Raw genomic sequence first — 22,490 nt, forward strand, 5'->3', positions numbered from 1 at the left:
GTGAAGAGACAGAAGTAAAGGTAATGACATGAGCGCGAGTGACCTGTTAGTTTTAATTTTGGGCTGATCTAACCAATTAAAGAAAGAGATTTAAGAATGAATATAGTTTTTATTATAAATATACATTCATCAGGCTCAAAAATGATTAATGGATGAAGGCTATTCAAATGCTGAAAAAATATATATATATACATTTTCATACATGCTTTCATAAATAGTATGTCAAGCCATTAAACATTTATTCTATAAAACAAATATTGTTTTTTTTTTTAGATCCAATCTTGCTCCTGCACAGCCACTGTTCTGCATATTTTAGCTACTACCTGAATTAAACACACTTGAACCCGCTCGTGAACAAACTTGTAGGCACATTAAAAACTTCCAGACAGGTGTACAGAAATAGGTTAAACACTGCAGTACTGCAACCTTGATATACGAGTTATTTTTGGTAACACTTTCTTTTGGTGTACTTGTTCCATGTACTTACTATTGCAATAAATTCTGTAGAATTACATGCTAATAACCCTAATCAAATCTCTAACTATACAGTAGCTACATGTACTAAATTGATAGGAAATGAATAGTTACACAGTGACAATGACACCATCAAATACAGTTTAAAACGTGGATTACAGTACTAGTTAACATTTGAAATGGATCATAAAGTTTTTCAAATTGTCCCGAGATGGGAATGGGTGTTGGTCAACAGTTTCAGAACAACTCTGATGAAAGATTTTGATCTATTTTTAATGTTGACTAAAGTAATACTTTATAACTGCCTATTCTTTAGGTATTGGTAGCTTTTTCTTAATCCTACTCATTCATTAGACACAATTTCTTACTTTCTAGAACTTACAAAATAGATGCTAGTACTTATTTAATGGATAACTGATTAAATACTAGTACTTATTAGATACAAGTACTTATTTTAATAGTAACTATTAACTATTCTGTTTATATTTTTTGCTACTCCCATCCATGAGGAACTAATCAGATATATTCAGTTTTGACTAGTATATCTTCATTGTGGTAAGTACATATAGTTTTTAATATACTAGTAGTTATTCACTATGGTACTTATTTCATAGTAGTACTAAATCATTAGATACTCTTACCTATTAAATACTAGCACCAGTTAAATAGACACTAGCACTTGTTAACTGGATGTTAGTACTTATTAAATATACTTTTTCAACAGATATCCATACTTATTTCAGAAATGGCAACTAAATTTATACTAAGACATTTACATTTGTTTCTATTGATTTCTACAGCGATCAGTCATTGATTGACATATCAACCATTTAGTTTTGACCAGTGTTTATTTCATTTCTATCTAGTACATATTTTAAGAACAAGTAGTATTCATTAGGACCTAATACTTTAGAAACTAGTTGCTAACATTAGATACTAGCACTATTTAATAGATTCTTGTACCTATATAACATAGTTTAATTACCCTGTACTGGTACATATTCATTAGATCTTATAATGGCTACTCAGAAAAGCCAATGAGAGTAGCAGACTTTTAATTTAACCCTACTATAAACAATTAATAAATCAATACTATTTATTATTATTATTACTACTAACTATAAGCAATAAACAGCAAAGTGTAGTTTAAACTAGTATCTATTTGAATATGAACGATGATCTAATAAATAAGCACTTGTACGCAATATTAAGGTTCTTCTATCTAAAAAAAATAAAAATAAAATCTAGCAAAAGTGAGTATACCAGTTGCTTTAAAATGACAAGTTGACTACAAAAAAAAGTGCATAAACCTGTTGTAACTTGGAACTGTAAAGTTGACTATCATTTTTATAATTATGCACAGTTCATTTCCTTACTAATTTCAAGTTAACGGGTTTACACACTTTAGTAGTCAACTAATCGCTTTTTAAAATAGAGTGTACTACAAAGTCAAGCTGAGTGGTCAATATTTGATTGGGAGACCCCATACTGTAGATGTCTCTTGACTCAGAATAGTTCCTCAATGTTAAATTGAGTACTAGTGTGTTTTAAAAAGGGTACTAATAGCCAACTGATAAGTACTAGCATTTAATTATAAAGTTAATTCTAGGCTTTTTATACAATAAATATTAAAATGGCTTGTCATATTGTGTACAAAAACCTGAGGCTCATTAACGCATGCAGAAAATTTCAGGATAATCAATCAAATGCAAAATCTAGTTTTATCAAATAACACCATCTGAAAACATGCTGGAGTTCCTTCACTTGTAGACACAAGTGAGCGTTATATATCACGAGTCAATGCAGATATTTAAGATATTCCTTCTGATCACAATCCTCTACAGGAGCAGCTGTTTACCATGATTGTCCAGGAACAGAAGTGAGTGTAGTGTTGAGAAGTGTGAGGGTCATCTGCGCAGCCAGAGCCAGCCGTTAAGGAGACAGGCAGACACTAACAGAGAGAAGAGCAGCAGCTCCGTCTGTCTGTGCTCAGCGCTCTGCCTCTCCAGACCTGCGATCCTCCTGCTCATCTTCACCACCTCAACCAATCAAAGCACAGCTAGTCAGAGTCTGCATTCATACACATACATCACAAAACTGCTCTGCTCTCTTCCACAATGATTTCTTCACCAACAATAATAAATTAAAAAACTAAATGTATCATTTATCGGGCACCTATGATGCAAAAATCTACTTTTGGGAGTGGTTTGAACAGAACTATGTTTAAGAATAGCATGTCCACATTCAAATTGGTATGATATAAACACAATGAGTCTCTTTTTCAAAATTTCCTGAGGCTAAAATCTGTATCTAACAAAAGTATCTAATAAAACTGGCCAATATTAAAAGTACTAATTAGTATCTAATGACAAAGTGGTAGTATGTTTTTTAAATGTACGAGTATCTAAAGAACAAGCACTAACAATTAACACATACAGTAGCAGTATTTTGTGAACAAGATTCTAATATGTAAACATTAAGTCCTAGTAGCATGACAACACATATTAGTGTGTTATTTAGATTAAACACTAAAATGGCTTGCCATAAAATGTTTTGATGCACAGTATTCCCAAAGACAAAATTATTTGTTTTAGTAAACTATTCTTATGTTTTATGCAATGATTTCTGCAGCTTTTAGGAAGGAAAATAAGTCTTGAGCTCAAGACATCAATGTTCTCCAAATGTTTTGTATAGAAGCAGATAATGAGTTTCTTATTAGCAAGCCTATCCAGATTCATCTACATGATGATATGCTGCTCCTAAAAGCTGCATTTATTTGATAATGAGTGTGCTCTGAAAAACTAACCTGTCTGCGGAGCACCATGAACTCAACAGCAGTACCAGCATCCTCTTCAGGACTGAGCCAGACCTCCTGCTGGACACTGCCAAACACACACGCGCACACACACAGATAAACTGACACACTCCTTTATATCAACAACTGATTCACCTCATTTCATGGCCATCTTCAACACAATCTGGAGCATCTATTTAAAAAAGTTACACATGTCCAGAGAGGGACACAGTTTGTTTTATTTTTAAAATGTATAGTACTATATATATATATATATATATATATATATATATATATATATATATATATATATATATATATATATATATATATATATATATATATATATATATATATAAATAAGACCTTCTCCAGAAGAAAAAATATAATCGGTCATACTGGAAAAAATGGTCTTGCTCTGTTGAACATCAATTAAGATTTGTTTATTTTTTGTTTTATTAAAAAATAATTGTCTATCTATCTATCTATCTATCTATCTATCTATCTATCTATCTATCTATCTATCTATCTATCTATCTATCTATCTATCTATCTATAACATATATTACATTACATGTATAATATGGCAAAAATATATATATACAGTATATAAAAGTATCTATATTTTCTAGTAATAAAGTGCCAGAAGAGAACTACACATTTATACAAAGAATATGTTTGACCCCAGTTGGCCTCAGTACTATATACCACAGTGCATCTCCTTTGTGCAACAGATGAAAGACACAGAGGCTCCATTATGCTTATTTTAACTACAAAAAAAAAAAAAACTAAATGGATTCTGGGATGCTGTACATGAGTTCCCAAAGATGGTACTTGGGAAAAGAATACCAGAAGACCCTTTTAATATATCTTTTTAGAGTGGACTTGTACGGGATTTCAAATATTGTGTTTAATTAAAGGTTAAGCCTCATTTCTTATGTATCCAAAAAATGCATCTTACTAACCTGAGTAGAAAATAAATATACTATATAGGTATAGTCCAACATTTGACCTTCATAATAAACAAATTGCATACAGAATATTGAACAAAAAAACAAATCTCTCAAATTCTTTGAGATCTGGAATATTTAATCAAACTTAAAGTAAACCCTACAATCCACTTTCACCTTGGCCTGCTCTGATCAGGTTGAACCTCTACAGCCTGTGAGGGATGGTTTTCTGGATAACCAAACCTTAAAAACAAGACAGAGACAGACTGAGCAGTCCACATTGAACATCAGTTATGTGAACAAGTCCATTCAAAAGGAGCAGGAAACGGGAACTAAAAGCACAAGCACTTCACATGCTTGGCTAAAAGCAGTAGCAGTTAATTCAACCAAAGCTCAAAGCTCTGATGTGAATCTGCAGACATGAAAGCTGCATCAGCCCTGAAAGCCTGGCAAGAAGCAAACAGCAGGGCTTTAAACCACAAAGCAAATGAAGCGGAGTATGCCAGGTTAGCTATAGAGCCATAGAAATATATATACAAGCAAGCATTATATTTAACAAATGCTCAAAATATCAATAACAAAATTGCAACTAGATGCGTTTACCAAGTCTTTTTTGCTTGTTTTTAAATGAAATAATTCATATACAATTTTATTGAATGCAATTTTTTTTAATGTTATTCACATTCTAGTTGGTTACACTTAAACGGTTAGTACACCCAATATAAAAATTGTAAAAAATTGCAAACTAACATGTTTTAGATGAAATCCGAGAGCTTTCTGACTCTCCATAGACAGCAATGTTCCAAAAAACATCCTCAAAACACATTATATAAAGTCAGTGGTTTAATCTGAATACGATCAAGCTACAAGAACACATTTGTGCACAGATAAAACAAAAATAACGACTTTATTGAACAGTTTCACAGTGTCTGTATACATGCTCGTTCAGGAGAGAATCAGTACAATTCAAAAGGTCATGATCCGCACTCATTAAATATTTACTTTATATGTCTTTATTTCACATTCTTCGCAGACCCAAACACAAATGTTTCAGCTCAATGCCTTCCTCAGTGTGTGAAACCGTTTTCTCACTCCGCCCTTTTATTCCACAGTCAATCACATTCCGTCATTAATTGAATAGCTGCTCAATAATTAAAAACAATCTAATCTCATTTTGTTTCCTATATAGCTAGTAACATAAGGGATGTCTCCTCCACCTACAAAAACATAATTTTTAGAGTAGGGATGCAACAATTAACCAATTTCTCATTCATTGAAACTGTGTTTCAATTTGTCACAGTTAATTAATAGTACAGGCTTCTTAACACCGCGTTTCTGCATGGAACAAAAGTGCTGCAACTAAAAGTTATGCCAACTGTTCCCTAGTTTAAATTTCCGAGCTTGTACACTGATGCCAATACCGACGCACACTGGATTTAGTATGTATGGCTGAAGCTATTAACTAAGGGCCGTTTACACGTCGCGTCTTTTGCACATCAAGTTCATTATTTCTTTTCTTGCATGCATATTGGGAGTGACGTGCACAGGCACACCTAGTTGAAAGAATGGCACGAGGGCATCGCTAATCACGTGACAAGAACTGACTGTTCAGCTTTGTATAGAAATTACATATTTTTACTCCAAAGAGAAAAAGAATACAAAATGAAAATTGCCAAACAAGTTCATAATGTAGTTGATCAAAAGTGTCTTTCAGGCAGAGGTTCAGCAGCCTTTGACTACGTTTGTTCTCTTTAAAAGGTAAACACAGATTTACATTAGACAAATACTATTTTTTATTTATTCTTATTTATTCATTTGTTGCCACATCAGCAACTTATGCCTATTTCATGGCAAAATGGATATACATAAAATATTACATAATAAAAACAATTTCGTATTACAATAAAAAGTTACTTAGATAAATATATTTGACAGAAATACATAAAATTTACACAAAAATATATTCAAATTTAAATATGATTGTTCAGTTAAGTTTTTGATAAATAATTTAAGATTCTTCCTGGTGGTACCTCTTTAAAAAAGTCCATCAAAGTACTCTCCTTTTAAAAATATTGTCTAATGGTTTTCAAACTTCCACATTCCAACAAAATATGCTTCATGGTAAGAGCAGGTTGGCAGTAACCACATTTAGGTGGTGCTTCGTTATTCAGCAAATACAGTCAACCTGGAATGTCCAATTCGACCTCTAGTACAGACAGTTTGATCATGCCTGGTCTAAAAATTATAATTTGCAAGGTGTCTTTTATTTATTTTCGGGTTAATTTCATGTTATTTATTATTTATGCAGTTGTCCTATTCTCTTTGCCATGTTTCGTTTATATACAAATAGTTTATATCCAACAGAAGATAATATTGAAGTTTATATTTTCTAGCAGTGTCATTTTCTTTAGAATCATGGAAATTATGGGGTGATCACACTTTGAAGCTTCAAGTGCTTGAAGACAGGACTCTTATTTATTTATTCATTGTTCTGTCATTTCTTTTCAGTGTAAAATCATTTGTTTAAATGGCAACATTTTACTTGTTTTTAAATCCAAAGAGAAATGGACTATTTTTTGTTTTTATTTTGTGCTGTATTATTTAGTTACAGAGCAGCAATGAATAACACTTTAAAACATAAGGAGTTTTAATGGGATTTTCTTAACAAGTAGTGTTTTGAAATGAATACATGCATAATCGTGATAACCATGACTATAATCGTACAACCAAAATCCTTGCATCCCTAATTCAGAGAGTAAATTTGTTCAAAGAATCACATATAAAACATCATTACTCGTTCACTGAAACAATAAAATCCCAGCAATCAGAGTCATTAAAAATACATTCTCATATATTATCATTGTTAACCATTATCAGTGACTATGTTTACATGGACATCAGTAATCGAATGATATGCCTTAATCTGAATTAAAAAATACTATGATTAAGGTGATTGAATGAGTTGCTTTTTGAATGTTCTTTTCATGATCCCGTTTGACATGTCATAGCACATAATACGATTAACGTCATTGCGTCACCACGCTATCCACATTTCCTCTGGAGTTTCATATAATTTCGGGTGTTTCATTTTTAATTTGTCACTTTCACTTTCATTCAGGAATTTTAATGCATGCCCCCTGTGACAAACGAGATATTGGATGCGAATATGAACTGCTGGAAAATGTTGTTTTAATGGAATTTGATAATGCACGCCGAATGGGGAAAAAAAACCTCCGTAAATTCGCGATGCATGTGTCTGTGGTCCTTCACTGACTCGGTAGGTGCTGAGAATAGTGTCAAACAGCCGTGTGTGTATGAAATATCCTAATCGCAAAATGCGGCAAAAATCCTACACAACGATAATAGTTTGATTTGCGGTGTTTATATGTCTGTACTGCACTTTCATAATGTGACTAAAATAGTATTACTCCACACTTTTGATTTCCGTTTAATTTGATTATGACCTTAATCAGATTAAATCAATCAAAAATTTCTGTTTACATGGTAGACTCTTAATCAGAGTATTGTCTTAATTGTATTAAAATCAGATTATTGGCGTCCATTTTAATGTACTCATTGTGAATCAGTGTGCCCTATTCTGACACGGAGGGAAGAAACTGTTGAATAAAGCAGTTATCTTTGTTTTGTGTGCGCACAAAATATTGTCGTAGCTTGAAAATATTCAGATGATCTGTTTTGAGGATGTTTTTGGTATTTTACTGCACCTTGAATGAGTCTGGACTCTTGCGGTCTATGGAAGATGAAGCAGCTCTCAGATTATATCTAAAATATCTTCATTTGTGTTTCAAAGAAAACGAAGGTCTCAGTGGGGTTTGGAATGACATAAGGGTAAGTAATTGTTGACAGAATTGACATTTTTGGGTGAACTAACCCTTTAAAGTTTTTTAAAACATTTTCATGAAAAAAATCCTTTGAAAGTAAAGCCACTGACAATGTGGAAAACCTAAATGCTTGGTTTTAGAGCGCTTCACATGCTTGTTAGTGAATTAGCAGTGAATTCAACCAAAGCTCTGAACCAAAACCAAACAACTGGACGGTAAAAGCTCAAAGCAAATGAAGCTGGTCCCGGGTTAGCAAGAGTGCAGGAGGTGCAGGATAAAGACCAGTGTCACCTGGAGGAGTATTTTTGGGTCACGGTCTGCAGGAGTCTCTGGGACGCCTGCTGGCCTAGCTCTCTGGCAGCCTGCAGGATGCTCTGTGGGGACAGCAGGTTGGGTGGGGTGGAGGGAGGCCCCAGGGGCTTTGTCTGGGAAGGGGCTGAGAGCGTGACAGGTGGACGTCCAACGCGGCTATTGTGCACAGAGCAGGAGAGGCACGGACACAAAAGGAGCTTCATTTGAATGGGTAAATATTAAAAAAAAGACATGAGAAATGAAACTGAGTGTTGATGCAAGCTGAACACATGTAGTAACCTCTTCTGCCCTCTAGTGGATGTTCGGTGGAAGTGAGGCATGTATATGAAGAATGAAATGAACACATCTCTGATCAGGGGAAATTCAGCTTTAGTGTAGCTGACACAATTAAAATAGTTTAAAACTGCATATCAAACAGGATGTGATCCTTGTTTTAGATTTTAAAAGGCTGGATTTACGACTTTAAAATCTTTTAAAATATGTTTTACTAGATTTCAGGACCATGATATAGTGAAATTCTGACCTATTGCAGGACTTAAAATACAGACAAAGACTTACAATACACTCGCTTACACATTGATATTCACAAATTAATGTCATGCAACATTATGTGTTAAATACAATTCTTTATGCAAAATCTTATAATGTCATGTAATTATATAATTAAAGAAACACACAAACACATGCACACACACTCACACATGCACATACACATACATACACTGTTCTCTAACTGTGAAAAGAGGGTTAATTTTTGCTCATGAATTGCCCATTATTTGACCTGAACCTACTGAAAGTCTTACAGATATTATATTATAATCATAATGATATGATCCCCGCACAAGTCCAAAGTACACTTCAGTATTTACATGTATGACCATATGTAAATAGACTTAATTATTTTTAGGATAATTGAAGCTGAATGCAAGATTATACACATACAAAGATTATGTTTTAGATTTACAGTGGGGCAAAAAAGTATTTAGTGAGCCACTAATTGTGCAAGTTCATCCACTTAAAAAGATGAGAGAGGCCTGTAATTTTCATCATAGATATGCCTCAACTATGAGAGTGAATAATGAATGAATAAATTGGTAAATTCCTCTGTACAATAAGTATTTCAGGGTTCCCGTGGGTCCTTAAAAAGTCTTAAAATGACTTCAATTTAAATCCAGGAAATTAAGGTCTTCAATCATCTTAAATTTACCGTAAAGTGGCTGTAGGTATTAAATTTTTAGCCGGTTTTTAATTTATTTATTTGCAAATTATGGTGGAACATAAGTATTTGGTCAATGACAAAATTTTATCTCAATACTTTGTTATATACCCTTTGTTGGCAATACCAAAGGTCAGACATTTTCTGTAAGTCTTCACAAGGCTTTTTCCACACTGTTGCTTGTGTTTTGGCCCATTCCTCTATGCAGATCTTCCTTAGAGCAGTGATGTTTTGGGCAACACAGACTTTCAACTCTCTCCAAAGATTTTCTAAGTGGTTGAGATCTGGAAACCGACTAGGCCACACCAGGACCTTGAAATGCTTCTTACGAATGCTTCTTCATTGCCCAGGTGGTGTGTTTGGGATCATTGTCATGCTGAAAGACCCAGCCATGTTTTATCTTTAATGCCCTTGCTAATAAAAGGAGGTTTTCACTCAAAATCTCATGATACACGGTCCCATTCATTCTTTCCTTTACACAAATCAGTCGTCCTGGTGCTTTAGCAGAAAAACAGCATCAAAGCATGATGTTTCCACCCCCTTGCTTCACAGTAGGTATGGTGTTCTTTTGATGCAACTCAGCATTCTTTCTCCTCCAAACACAACTAGTTGAGATTTTACCAAAAAGTTCTATTTTGGTTTCATCTGACCATATGACATTCTCCCAATTCTCTTCTGGATCATCCAGATGCTCTCTAGCAAACTTCCAAAGAGTCTTGACATGTACTGGCTGAACCAGGGGCACATTGCAGCATTTGAGTCCCTGGCGGCGCAGTGTGTTACTGATGGTATCCTTTGTTACTTTGGTCTCTGCAGGTCATTTACTAGGTCCCCCTGTGTGGTTCTGGAATTTTTGCTCACAGTTCTTGGGTTCATTTTGACCCCATGGGGTAAGATCTTGTGTGGAGCCCCAAATCGAGGGAGATTATCAGTGGTCTTGTCAGTCTTCCATTTTCTAATAATCGCTCCCACAGTTGATTTCTTCAGACCAAGCTGCTTACCTATTGCAGATTCCATCTTCCCAGCCAGGTGCAGGTCTACAGTTTTGTTTCTGGTGTCCTTTGACAGCTCTTTGGTCTTGGTCATAGTGGAGTTTGGAGTGTGACTGTTTGAGGTTGTGGACAAGCGTCTTTTCGACTGATAAAGTTCAAACAGATGCCATTAATACAGGTAACAGTGGAGGACAGAGAAGCCTCTTAAAGAAGTTACAGGTCTGTGAGGGACAGAAATCTTGCTTGTTTGTAGGTGACCAAATACAGGGTTCTTGCACCATTTTAAAAGTAAAATTTTATGCTTTTTAAGACCTCAACAAATATAATTTAAGAGCCAAAAATGTCATAATTTCTTTGGGATGGGCTACTCAATTTAATGTCCTCGTTAGATTTAAATGAATTGTGCCTCGTCACAGTATGGATAAGCCACAGTACCTGTCTTTTGGGTGTCTGGCGGTGAAATGAAACTTATAGCTGACTGTGAGGTGGCGTCTGAACTAGAGCTGTAATCGGGCCATAAAAGTTAGGCCTGATAGGGCTCTAGCCCGACAAGTACATATTAATTGACAGCTTTTAAAAAGCCTGAACCCGTTTATAGCCTGACATTATTCAAATGTGCACATGCATAGCTCTTTTGCCTTTTTTCATGAATGAGTCGTTTATATGTGTTAACATTACTTATTCATAACATACAGTAGGTTATAGGCCACTTGGAAGTTGGAACAAAGAAATAAAATAAGTCCTCTGTAACATCGTAACATCTCAGCACTCTAAATAGGCCTGGGTACAAACACTTAGCCTTTAAATTGGCCAGCACACCAATGAAAAGAAGTCTTTCTTAACAAATTAAATTAAAATAAATGATAAATGATGACGGGTATTTGGCAATAATGAATTTAAGATAAAGGCTCTGTAGGATTTGTTTCGCCACTTCTCTTCACAATCTGCATTAAGGCGACATGAAGCTTAATAATAAAAGATTAATGCCTACATACTCTGTCTACATTATGATTTTATTGTTTAATTTTAATATTTAGTTATAATTTGAAAATTCTTTACTCATCAAGATTAGGCTATGTGTTTTTGTGGGGGAACATTATTGAATCCACTGTAAATGGCTTTAGTGCAGTCCTGCACTCACTGAGCAGCACTGAACACCCTTTCAGTGCTGCTGCTACTGGCTGGGATGCACTACTGATATGGATAATTTAGCATGTTTTGGGTAGGATTGTTTGTTCATCTTCCACCAGACAAGAACATTCATTCCATTTTCCATGACAGCGGTTTCAGTGTAGCAAGTGACCTCGTCATCTTCCCTGTCATCTCGATGTACATTGCTGTTTAGCACTCTACCGTAATACAAAGAATGACTAGAATGACTGATTTTATTGAACTAGCAGCTGGCCTGACCGCAGTCAAAAATCTTTCTTTTTGACTTCTCCTTCTTTCATGTGCGAGTGCGACTCGACGACTTTGAGCCCCATGGTCCCTAACAAAAAGGTCTTTTTGCAGAATTTACACATTGCATCACTGCCACGTAGTTAAATTTACACTTTCCCATCTTTACATTTTTGATCTCACCGACAACCGCGTGATGACAGCACGCAGGGGCAGAACAACGTAAGCGTCTGTAGCCGACCTACCGTAATAAGCTAATAAATCACGGAGACTGTAATTTCTCTCCTGTTTCACACATACTAAATTAATCAACTATTAGATTTTTTTTGGTGGACCACTGTGCTTTTCTATCTTTATTAAGCACACCGGCTGAAAATTTAATACCTACAGCCACTTTACGGTAAATTTAAGACAATTTAAGACCTTAATTTCCCAGATTTAAATTTAAGACATTTTAAAACTTTTTAAGGACCCGCGGGAACCCTGAAATACTTATTTTAGAGAAATTTACCAATTTATTCATTAAAAATCCTACAATGTGATTTTCTGGATTTTTTTCCCTTATTTTGTCTCTCATAGTTGAGGTATATTTATGATAAAATTTACAGGCCTCTCTCATCTTTTTAAGTGGGAGAACTTGCATAATTGGGGGCTGCCTAAATACTTTTTTGCCCCACAGTAACTTCATATAGTTTGTTTTATTATGCAAAACCTCTCTCTATATATATTTTTTTAAATAATGCAAAGTGGTCTCAAACTCAATTCCCAGAGGGCCACAGTTCTGCAGAGTTTGTCTCCAACCACCTCCAATTAACACCTGCTTAGTATGCTGTGTCTCATTTCAGAAGCTGCATCCTCTGAAGGATGCATTCGAAGTGCGCTGCGTCATCGTTGCGTGACGAAGGCTGTTATATTTAAAAAAAATTGGAAGGCTCCTTCAAACGCACCCTCAAAATGCGTCCTTCGTTTCCCAGGTAATGAAGAACACAACCGCTGGATCCTTCGCGCTGATAACGGCAGGACATATTTAAAAGAAAACTCCAGTTCAATGTATGAATTAAGTTTATTTTACCTGGATATATAAACACATGTTAAAAAAACAAAAAGAGTATGACATGTCATTGTCAATTGCCAATTGACAATGACATTTTTATGTGTACATGTATGGATAAAAGGAAATATATTTCCAGCTTCTGTATACCTTGTTTTGCCTTCAGATTGCTTAAAATAAGTTTTAAAAACACTTCGAAAAAAAAGTCATTACAAATTTTATCTGCGCTTATTAACAGCAGCTGTTACGGTTGAATGGTGACAAGATCCATCCTCTGTAGGCTTGATCGTCTCATTTCAAAACGCTTGGTTCAGCCTGTGTGGACTTCGAAGGACTTACCTTTGAAGTCTGCATCCTTCGGAAGATGCAGCCTCCGAAATGAAACACAGTACAGTGTTTCCTCTAGGATTTTTTGCAGCTGTGGCGGCAGACTCTATTGGGCATTTTACACAGATCTACAACTACCTGTGACGTTATTTCAATGACAAATGTCATGAGCGCAGTATTAGGTTGAGATCACATTCATGTAATAGCCTACAAGGATGTCAATCTCTGTGCTCGAGCGCCTATTTCCTCTGCTTGTGCACAAAACTGCTCGTGCCCTCAAGTGCAGATTTTCTTGTGCACTCTCAAACAAACACTGCTGAAGTGTGATTTAGCGCGTTTATGTAACGAGTGTCTCCAACATTTATTAGATTTGCTAGGAATATTTATGAATGTCTCCAATAGACCTACAGAACAGCATTAATGCATCCTGAAGTAAAGTGAAACGGCTATAAACTCCAGCAAGATAAAGTCATTGTATGCAGAACTATAGATCTTTAACTATAGCTAAAATATAATTATGGAAACTGTGTTCATCATAAGTGAAAGCTACGTCGCGTTTGCTGGCCTCACGCATCAGGCACCTGTCAGTCAGTCAGTCAGTCAGTCAACACGTCACCTTAAAGAGTTAAACAAATAACGCACAGCACTACTACGATTACAGAAATGTTTGCGCTGTTATAATTCACTTACCTTTTAATATGTTTTGGTGCGATTATAACCCGCTATTTAAAAAAACGACCGAATGTTTTGAATGAGAAGCTGTAATGTAGCCTAAGAGGTTGCATCCTCCGAAGGATGCATTCGAAGTGCACTGCATCATTGCAGTGCGGCGAAGGCTGTTTTATTTCAAAAAAATTCGAAGGCTCCTTCAAACGCAGCCTCCAAATGCGTCCTTCGTTCCCAGGTAATGAAGGACACAACCGGTGGATCCTTCGCAGCTTGGAACATCTCAAGATTCATTGCGCGCTGATAATGGCAGGGCGTATAAAAGAAAACTCTGGTTTAAATGTATGAATTAGGCTTATTTTACTTGGAGATCTAAACACATGTTAAAAAAACTAAAAGAGTATGACATGTCTTACTAAAGAGTGATTTTATAGACACAATTTATGTGTACATGTATGGAATAAAGGAAATATATTTCCAGCTTCTGTATACTGTACCTTGTTTTGCCTTCAGATCGCTTAAAATAAGTTTTAAAATCACTTTAAAAAAGACATTACAAATTTTATCAGCGCTTATAAACAGCAGCTGTTATGGTTGCCTGGTGATGAGATCTGTCCTCTGTATGCTAGATCGTCTCATTTCAAAACGCTCTGTTTAGCCTGTGTGGACTTCGAAGGACTCACCTTTGAAGTCTGCATCTTTCAGCCTCTGAAATGAGACACAGCTATAGTCTCTAATAGTCTTAAACACCTTGATTAGTTGGATCAGCCGTGTTTGATTAAGGTTGAAGCAAAACTGTGCAGAGCTGCGCACCTCCAGGAATTGAGTTGGAGACCTATAATATATGAAATGCCAAAATGTACCCTGAATTCTAGAATCCCCCACATACTGTACGCAGGCCATTTAATTTTTCTGATTGCATATGAAATGCATGATCAGTTTAGACAAACAAATTGTTTGTGCACCATTTAGTCCTGTCCACATAGTGCCAACACTGAACCAGGCTGTTGTTTTACTAAAGGATATACGCAATAACAGCAATCTATTTAAGACAGCAAGAACAATAGGTGCCTGTGTTGACAAGAGATTGAGTGACAGAAATATAAAGAAATTCTCAACTCTATTTTTAAATAAGTACACATACTATGTCCAGGTGTGCATCTGTTTATTTATCAAGGTGTGTATGTGTATTTATATACACACACCTTACACTTACATGTTGGGGTTGGGTGATAAAGCAATAATATGTTTGTCATCCAATGCAGAAGTAAAAGAGATTTGCTGTTAAAAACTAAGCTCAGAACCAAATCAATAGAAAAAAAAATCAATGCATTTAGAAAATATTAATTGATGCAGAATGTCTCTAACAATTTTTCGACCCAGCTCAATGCATTACATGGGCTGTTTATCTGTTAACATGCATGTCAACAGCACCACAGCTCCAGTGCAGTTTTGTTTTACATGCAGACAGATCTAAAAACAAATTGAAATCAGCAAGATATCTAGCAGTTATTATTGATTCGCTTCAATGAGAACCGCTTGAAGTAAGCGAAGAGCACAAATGCCTCTGTGACTTAGTTTAAAGCCAGATAAAACAGCACTACGACAATGACAAACAAAACTCTGTGAAACTCAGTGTCATGAATTTACTGTAGTACCAGTAACTGAACCATGGTATTGTGGCAGGATTGGGATATATATATAGGTATATAGATTTGTATTAAATGTATTAAAGAACTATTGAAATATAATTACAGGTTGTTGCTTTTAAGTTATAGCTTAATTTGGTTGATGTGTTCTGACATTAAGCAGTAATTTAAAAAACAACAACTTTGCATTTAAAGGAACACTCCAGTTCTTTTTGAAAAAAAAAAGGAAAATTTTACAACTCCCCCAGAGTTAAACAGTTTTATGAATTTTGTTAATTCATTTAGCCGATTTCCAGGTCTGGTGAGAGCACATTTAGCTTAGCTTAGCGTAGATCATTGAATCAGATTAGACCATTTGCATCTTGCCCAAAAATTATTAAAGAGTTTCATAAATTTTTCTATTTAAAGCTTTACTCTTCTGTAGTTACATCGTGCACCAAGACCAACAGAAAATGAAAAGTTGCTATTTTCTAGGCCAATATGGCTAGAAATATGGCTTATTCCAGTGTTAATGGTCCACTTCGATTCAATTATTCATGCTAAGTTAACGTGTTCCTGTCAGACCTGGAGATTGGCTGAATGAATTCAAAAATGGTATAACTCAACTGTTTAATTCTAGAGTTCAAAAAAAGGAAGTGAAGTTAAAAAAGTTCCATTAAACAAAATTATATATAGAAAATTGACATTTATTGTGATACTGATTGATAAGAACAATTTTATTTTGAATATTAGCTTTAAGACATGTAAAAAGTAAAGTGGACTTACGGAGTCTGAGAGTAGGCTGTCTGTCTGGAGTGCGTGGGGGTTCCTGGGGGAGTTCGCCCAAAGCCCTGGTCACTATAAGACCTTCGCAGTGGACTCTACCAAGAAAAACCATCAGCTGGAGTTAATCATGTTATGGCAGTTCTATATTTAATTTAACAGTTATATCAAATAAGAGTTACCTGTTATAATCCTGCAACAGGATTCAATTTCACTTTACCATTCTTTGATTAATATAATATAAACTTGGGATTTGTCCAATTTGTGTGTCTGTCAGTTAGCTCTTTTGTCTAGTAAGTGAGCAGCTACGATTTATAGACATTTTACCACTTATTGAAAAATCTGTCTATGTGAGGCTTCTTCAATTTACCTGCACAGGCTCCCTGAATGCTTCCCTGTCCCAGGACCCTTGGTGCACATCCCACATTGATGAAGTGTGTTTGGAGAACAGAGGACGTGGACTCAGATCAGGAGCATCTGTTTTTATAAATGAATAATTAAAGGAAAGAATGAATTAAAACAATTTTTTTGTAAAATACATATGACTGAACATTAGAATAGGTAAACCATTTTAAAATATTTCTGCTCAAAGGGTGTGTTCGTTTCATCAAGAATGCAGTTTTTAAAAAGCAAATAAAGCATTAAAAAGCATATTATAACAGTTTAAATCATTTTGAAACGTTTTAAAAGGTAATTTATTCCTATGACAGGAATGCAGAATTTCAGCAGTATTTGAGTCTTCAGTGTAATTTGATCCTTCAGAAATCTTGCTGATTTGATATTCAGTTATTAATAATGTTTATTAATTACGGTAATAATCAATGAGGTATTTCAAAGATGGCTAGGATTTTAAAAATGTTAATAAACTTTATAATTGTACAGATTACATATGTACAAAACAAATGTAAAATAATCTGATTATTTGCTGTGTACACAAGAAGGAAAATATTTGCTGATATTTTACTGAAAAAAAAAGAGCTTCGCTGAAACATGGTACCAAAATGGTACCATACCCATTATGTAAGTGAGCAAAGGAAAAAGAGAGAGAGAGAGAGAGAGAGAGAGAGAGAGAGAGAGAGAGAGAGAGAGAGAGAGAGAGAGAGAGAGAGAGAGAGAGAGAGAGAGAGAGAATATTTATTTATATAAACACTTATTTCAATATTTATAAAATATTTATTTTATTAAAAATGTGGCTTGTTTTATTTTATTATATTAAAATATAATTACTAAAATAGAGCTGGCTTTTTATTCATTTCATTTAAAATGTGTTCCATATTTACAAGTAAACTCACGAATAGCAAGTTTTAAATCTACATCGATATAATCTGAAGATCTAGAAAAGAGCTGTGATATAGTCTTCAGGGTTTTCTAACTGAATAATCGTCACTGACACTAATGTATGCACATTAGAGGAATTGCACGTTATTGAAAATGAAAAAACATACTCTTCAATTATTAAAGTACAGATTTATGGGCAAATTATATAGCTAGGGTACATTTAAATATAATAACATTTATAAAATAAATGTTTATATATATATATATATATATATATATATATATATATATATATATATATATATATATATATATATATATACATTTTAAAGGATGAATATAGTTTATTGTGACAAGCCATGTTTTCTTTTTACCTCATGATTTTTGTTTTTGTCACTGATCTGCACATAGATATCATATAATGTTCTCTATTATAGAATAATGGTTGTTGTCATTGAATTGTGCTCATGCATGCAAGGTTTTTGATTTGAGTTCTATACCATTACATAAACTTATTGCACTATGTAAATTATCAATAAAGAACACTAAAAACTGCCATATATATAATTAATTAATGAACACAAACTAACATAAAAAAACATCTGAAATATAATAATATGTCACATTATTCTGTTTTCTTTTACGGAGTTAGCTCAAACAACTTTAAATATTCGAAATGTGTGTGTATATAACTCTTCATTAACATTAGCCTATGCATTTTAACATAAACACCGGTTACCTGTCAGTGACAGTCTGTCGGGGATGTGCATGCTGTAGGCAGCAGGCAGATCTTCAGCAGGTCTGGGATGATCAGGTTCTGCTGTTTGGGCAGTTGGGCCGACCCTCAGGCGCTCGGGCACGCGCATCTTTTTGCTGATGACCTCAGTGAAATACGGGTCACGCTCACGCATCGGCGGACCGTCACCGAAATACCCCGGAGATGCCATAACAACCCCTGGTGCCAGTGAAGGGAATTAAACCGACAGTACGGCCAAACATTAAACGTTAAGCTGCGTTACGTGAGCAAAAACAAACACACGGAGTAAAACAGACTACTGATAAAGTGTGTAAAGAAACATAACGTAAAGTTAGCCAGTATTCAAGACAGAACCTACTTGGTTGTTATACGTTAACGTTAGTAGCAGTCTGTGACCCTTGTGTTCAGATCTACAGATCACCCATCAAAATCCGTTCATTTATGACCTACAGTCTCGTAGACAGACTGACTTACAACATAGGCGAAGCAGTTTTATCTTACGCTCAACTAATATATTCACATAAAGCAAACAATCGGACGGGAACATTCAACTGACACCTGTTGATAACCACTCGTGGGGCTAAATCTGTCAACTCACGCCTGTAACATTGTGTCTACGGCTTATTCTTAACAGTTATGTTTCGGGTTTAAAGCCAGACCTGTTTAATTGTACTAGCGACACATTCTCAAACAATATAAATAGCGTTTAAATGTCGTTTCGGTTTAGTAAGAGTGCTCTTTAAACTTCTTTCTCAGAGCTGTGTTCAACCCACCTTAACGCGGCTCACGTCGACTGACGTACGTGACGTCATGTAGCTGCACGCAAAAGTGGGCGGTGCAAACTCTGTCTTAAAAAGGTGAAGCGATTTTATAAACGTGCTACGCGTAGAATAATGATATCAGCAGCAGAGACATCTCTTAGAAAGTTAGACAAAATACAACGTTAGATATTAATATTATGTACAGGAGCTATTAAATTACACCAATTGCAGTACTACAAATTGAAATGGGAAAATGTCTTTAGAAATGAGCAGAGTTCAGTTATCAGTGAGTTATTGGCTAAATTTGAAAGGTCATTGTCAAGAACATCCAGCACTAGAAGAAGCATTAAAGCCGTGCTGAGAAAAGGAGAGGAGGAAAATATAAGTTTGGATGGACAGTGCTAAAAAAGCAAATAAAAGTGAGTCGATTAAATATAAGTCCTACTGTACGTTTACTAGTAATTAAACCGTTTCTACAAGACGCAACAGTAGATTTTACACTATTAGAAAAGAGAGACAAGGATGAAGAATGTTATTCGTTTTATGTGCAGAAATATGTTAATGAATATTACAGTTATGTTAAAATATATACAGATGCCTCAGTAATATTTTTATGGGTACCTGCTGCGCATATTGATGTTCAAGGAAAGGGAATTGCAAATAAGGAAACAAAATAAGCTGTTAAAAGTAATGAAAATAGTCTAAATGTAAGTATGTTTGTCATCAAGAGTAAAAATTAAGGAAAAGTGGCAAAAAATGGGATAATGAGAAAAAGGGCCAGTGATTTTACAAAATTCAAAAGAAAGTAGGAGAAATGAGAAGTGTAGGGACCCACTATATATATATACATTACATATACATACTATATATACATATAAAGAAACTCATAAATGTTTGAGACCACTTGAGGTGGGCGAGTAAATAGTGACTAAATCAATATCCTTATGGGTTTGAGCAACCAGACTAAGTTACCTTCAATTTCCAAAATTTCTGATTGCATACCGCCTCAGAGTATAATATATATATATATAATATATATATATATAGTATATAGTATAATATAAGGTATATATATATATATAATTCGACCGCTCTCGGAGGCGTTTTGCAATCAGAAATTTTGGAGTTTGAGGGTAACTTAGACTGGTTGTTCAAACCCAAAAGGATATTGATTTACTCACCCACCTCAAGTGGTCTCAAACATTTATGAGTTTCTTTACTTTGATGAACACAAATGAAAATAATATAAATATATACAGGCCCCTAGCCAGCCTAGTGAAAGTGTCATAATTTTTTCTCAAAACTGCACTTTGCAGTTATTCGACCCATTTTCTATTTAAATATAAGGTTTAAACACTGCATTTTACTGAGATTTTAAGCACTTTTTTTGCTGAATTAGCTTGTCGGATGGTCGCACTTTTTGAGGTACCAAAAACATTTTCTAATGATTTAGAATAAAGAAATATGAAGAGGCTACTTATATTTAGGCTGCTTTATAACATATCACTAGGGGGGAAAATACCAATTTAAATTTAAAACTGTACTGTAATTTATTAGGCAAATAACTAACTGGCCAGCACATTCAATTTTCCTTAGTCTCAGAATTTGGCCACTTGAATAAAAAAAACACCCATTCATTCAGTTTCTTTTCGGCTTAGTCCCTTTATTAATCAGGGTTCGCCAAAGCGGAATGAGCCGCCGACTTATCTAGCATATGTTTTACGCAGCGGATCTGCAACCGATCACTGGGAAACATCGATACACATACAGTACCACAGCCAATTTAGCGTACCCAATTTAACTATAGCGCATGTCTTCGGACCGTGGGGGAAACCGGAGCACCCAGAGGAAACCAGCAACCTTCTTGCTGTAAGGTGATCATGCTACAGTACCAACTGTGCCACCACATCACCCCAAAAAATAAACATAATAATAATAATAATAATAATAATAATAATAATGTAGAGCTTTGCATTTTTTCCAGCTTTTCGTCTAAAAAATTTGCAATTTCATGGATTACATCAATAGCCTTATAAGTTTTAATATGGGCCGCTTTTGGGGCTTCACAAGTTTTTATTGGTAATTTTTTCTTTCAAGAATGAGGTCTGAAGGGATAATTTACTGTTTGAACACTCACAATAAGTTCCTAGGCTGCTCTGCTTAATCATAAATCAACATCAATTATACTCGCACATAATTTCATTATCTGATTGGTTAAAACACAGATAGGCTAGGAAAATTTCCATGTGGGTGCGTGCGTACAATACTGAACAATATCTCAAGCATATAAACGTCAGACATCCACTAGACTGTTTAGAGATGACCCCAGACCTGAGAAAAGGATACACAATCAAATAGAACACACACACTTAAAGTACAATCTGTTTCTTACCCAAGGCTGAGTGTACTCTCAGCAGTCTTTATCAAAACTGGTTAATAACCGGTATAATCTACATTCAGACAGTTATATCCTTACTACCCAGTTTATCTTAAATAAAAAGTAAAAACACTTTAAAAAAAAAGTCAAAATACTTTAGACAGTGTTAACACATAGCAATACAAATAGGAAAACAGTTGTACAATTGTTTTCAGTCATCAAGCCCTTCAGTTTCACTCGAGGTCTCCATGACCTCTGACCTAATTTGGTGGCTTCTGAAAATAGAGTTACAAAGAGACAGGCAAACACACTAAAAATTCTTATATTAAGCAATGTGTTAACTTTATTCATTATTCAAACTATCATATTAATAAAGTAATCGGAAAAAGGATAAATGTTGATCCATGCTGGGACGGATTGGAAGGCAGAAATCCAAATGCATCAGGTCCAAATTTAGAATAAAAGTTACTTATAAAATGTTTTCTCTATAACAGCAATACAATGAAAGTTGACTTGCGTCAGATTTCGCTTGGTCTTAAAGCCATTTTCAATGGGTTATTTTGATAACTTATGATGGCATAACAGTCAAAATAAAACAAATGAGCTCATGGGACAAATACTGGACTTTTGTCAGTGCGGGGGTGGGTCTTTCGAACCCCCCGGTCTACGGGCCTGTATATGAATGCTGAAGACCTGCTTTGACTTCCATATAGGATAAACAAATACTGTGGAGGTCAATGGTTACAGGTTTTCCCGCTTTCTTCAAAATATCTTCTTTTGTGTTTAACAGGAGAAAGAAAGTCAAAGGGGGTTGACAGATGTTTAATTTTGGGGTGGACTATCACTTTAAAGAAAAAAAGACACATTTATTTGCAGAATTTTCT

The 22,490-nt window shown here is 34.9% G+C and overlaps 1 protein-coding gene across 4 annotated transcripts; it reads right to left on the reverse strand.

Moving 5' to 3' along the window:
* Nucleotides 1-89: 89 nt before the first annotated feature.
* On the reverse strand, nt 90-19,272 carry LOC130214246 (mitochondrial fission factor homolog B). 4 transcript variants are annotated; one of them, XM_056445841.1, is made up of 8 exons: nt 19,242-19,272; nt 18,451-18,666; nt 16,804-16,910; nt 16,437-16,531; nt 8,352-8,528; nt 4,396-4,461; nt 3,281-3,356; nt 90-2,513 (listed from the first exon to the last, which is right to left on the reverse strand). In XM_056445841.1, exons 2-8 carry the CDS (start codon nt 18,656-18,658, stop codon nt 2,382-2,384), a joined length of 861 nt encoding a protein of 286 aa, XP_056301816.1. In that variant the 5' UTR covers nt 18,659-18,666; nt 19,242-19,272; the 3' UTR covers nt 90-2,381. The 4 variants fall into 4 exon arrangements, with proteins under 4 accessions (XP_056301816.1, XP_056301817.1, XP_056301818.1 ...); XM_056445842.1 differs by having other exon boundaries at nt 18,827-19,254; XM_056445843.1 differs by lacking the exon at nt 8,352-8,528 and having other exon boundaries at nt 18,451-19,254.
* Nucleotides 19,273-22,490: the final 3,218 nt, after the last annotated feature.

Source organism: Danio aesculapii, chromosome 21 (genome assembly GCF_903798145.1).
Source record: "Danio aesculapii chromosome 21, fDanAes4.1, whole genome shotgun sequence".
Lineage (NCBI taxonomy): Eukaryota > Metazoa > Chordata > Actinopteri > Cypriniformes > Danionidae > Danio > Danio aesculapii.

What these genes read in the sequence shown, in the direction of transcription:
- LOC130214246 (XM_056445841.1), bottom strand. Translation starts at nt 18,658, where the DNA reads ATGGCATCTCCGGGGTATTTCGGTGACGGTCCGCCGATGCGTGAGCGT. An exon ending in CCTGATCAGAGCAGGCCAAG is followed by an intron (nt 3,357 to 4,395) that starts GTGAAAGTGGAT and finishes TGTGTTTGGCAG; the next exon opens with TGTCCAGCAGGAGGTCTGGC. An exon ending in TCATGGTGCTCCGCAGACAG is followed by an intron (nt 2,514 to 3,280) that starts GTTAGTTTTTCA and finishes TGATTGGTTGAG; the next exon opens with GTGGTGAAGATGAGCAGGAG.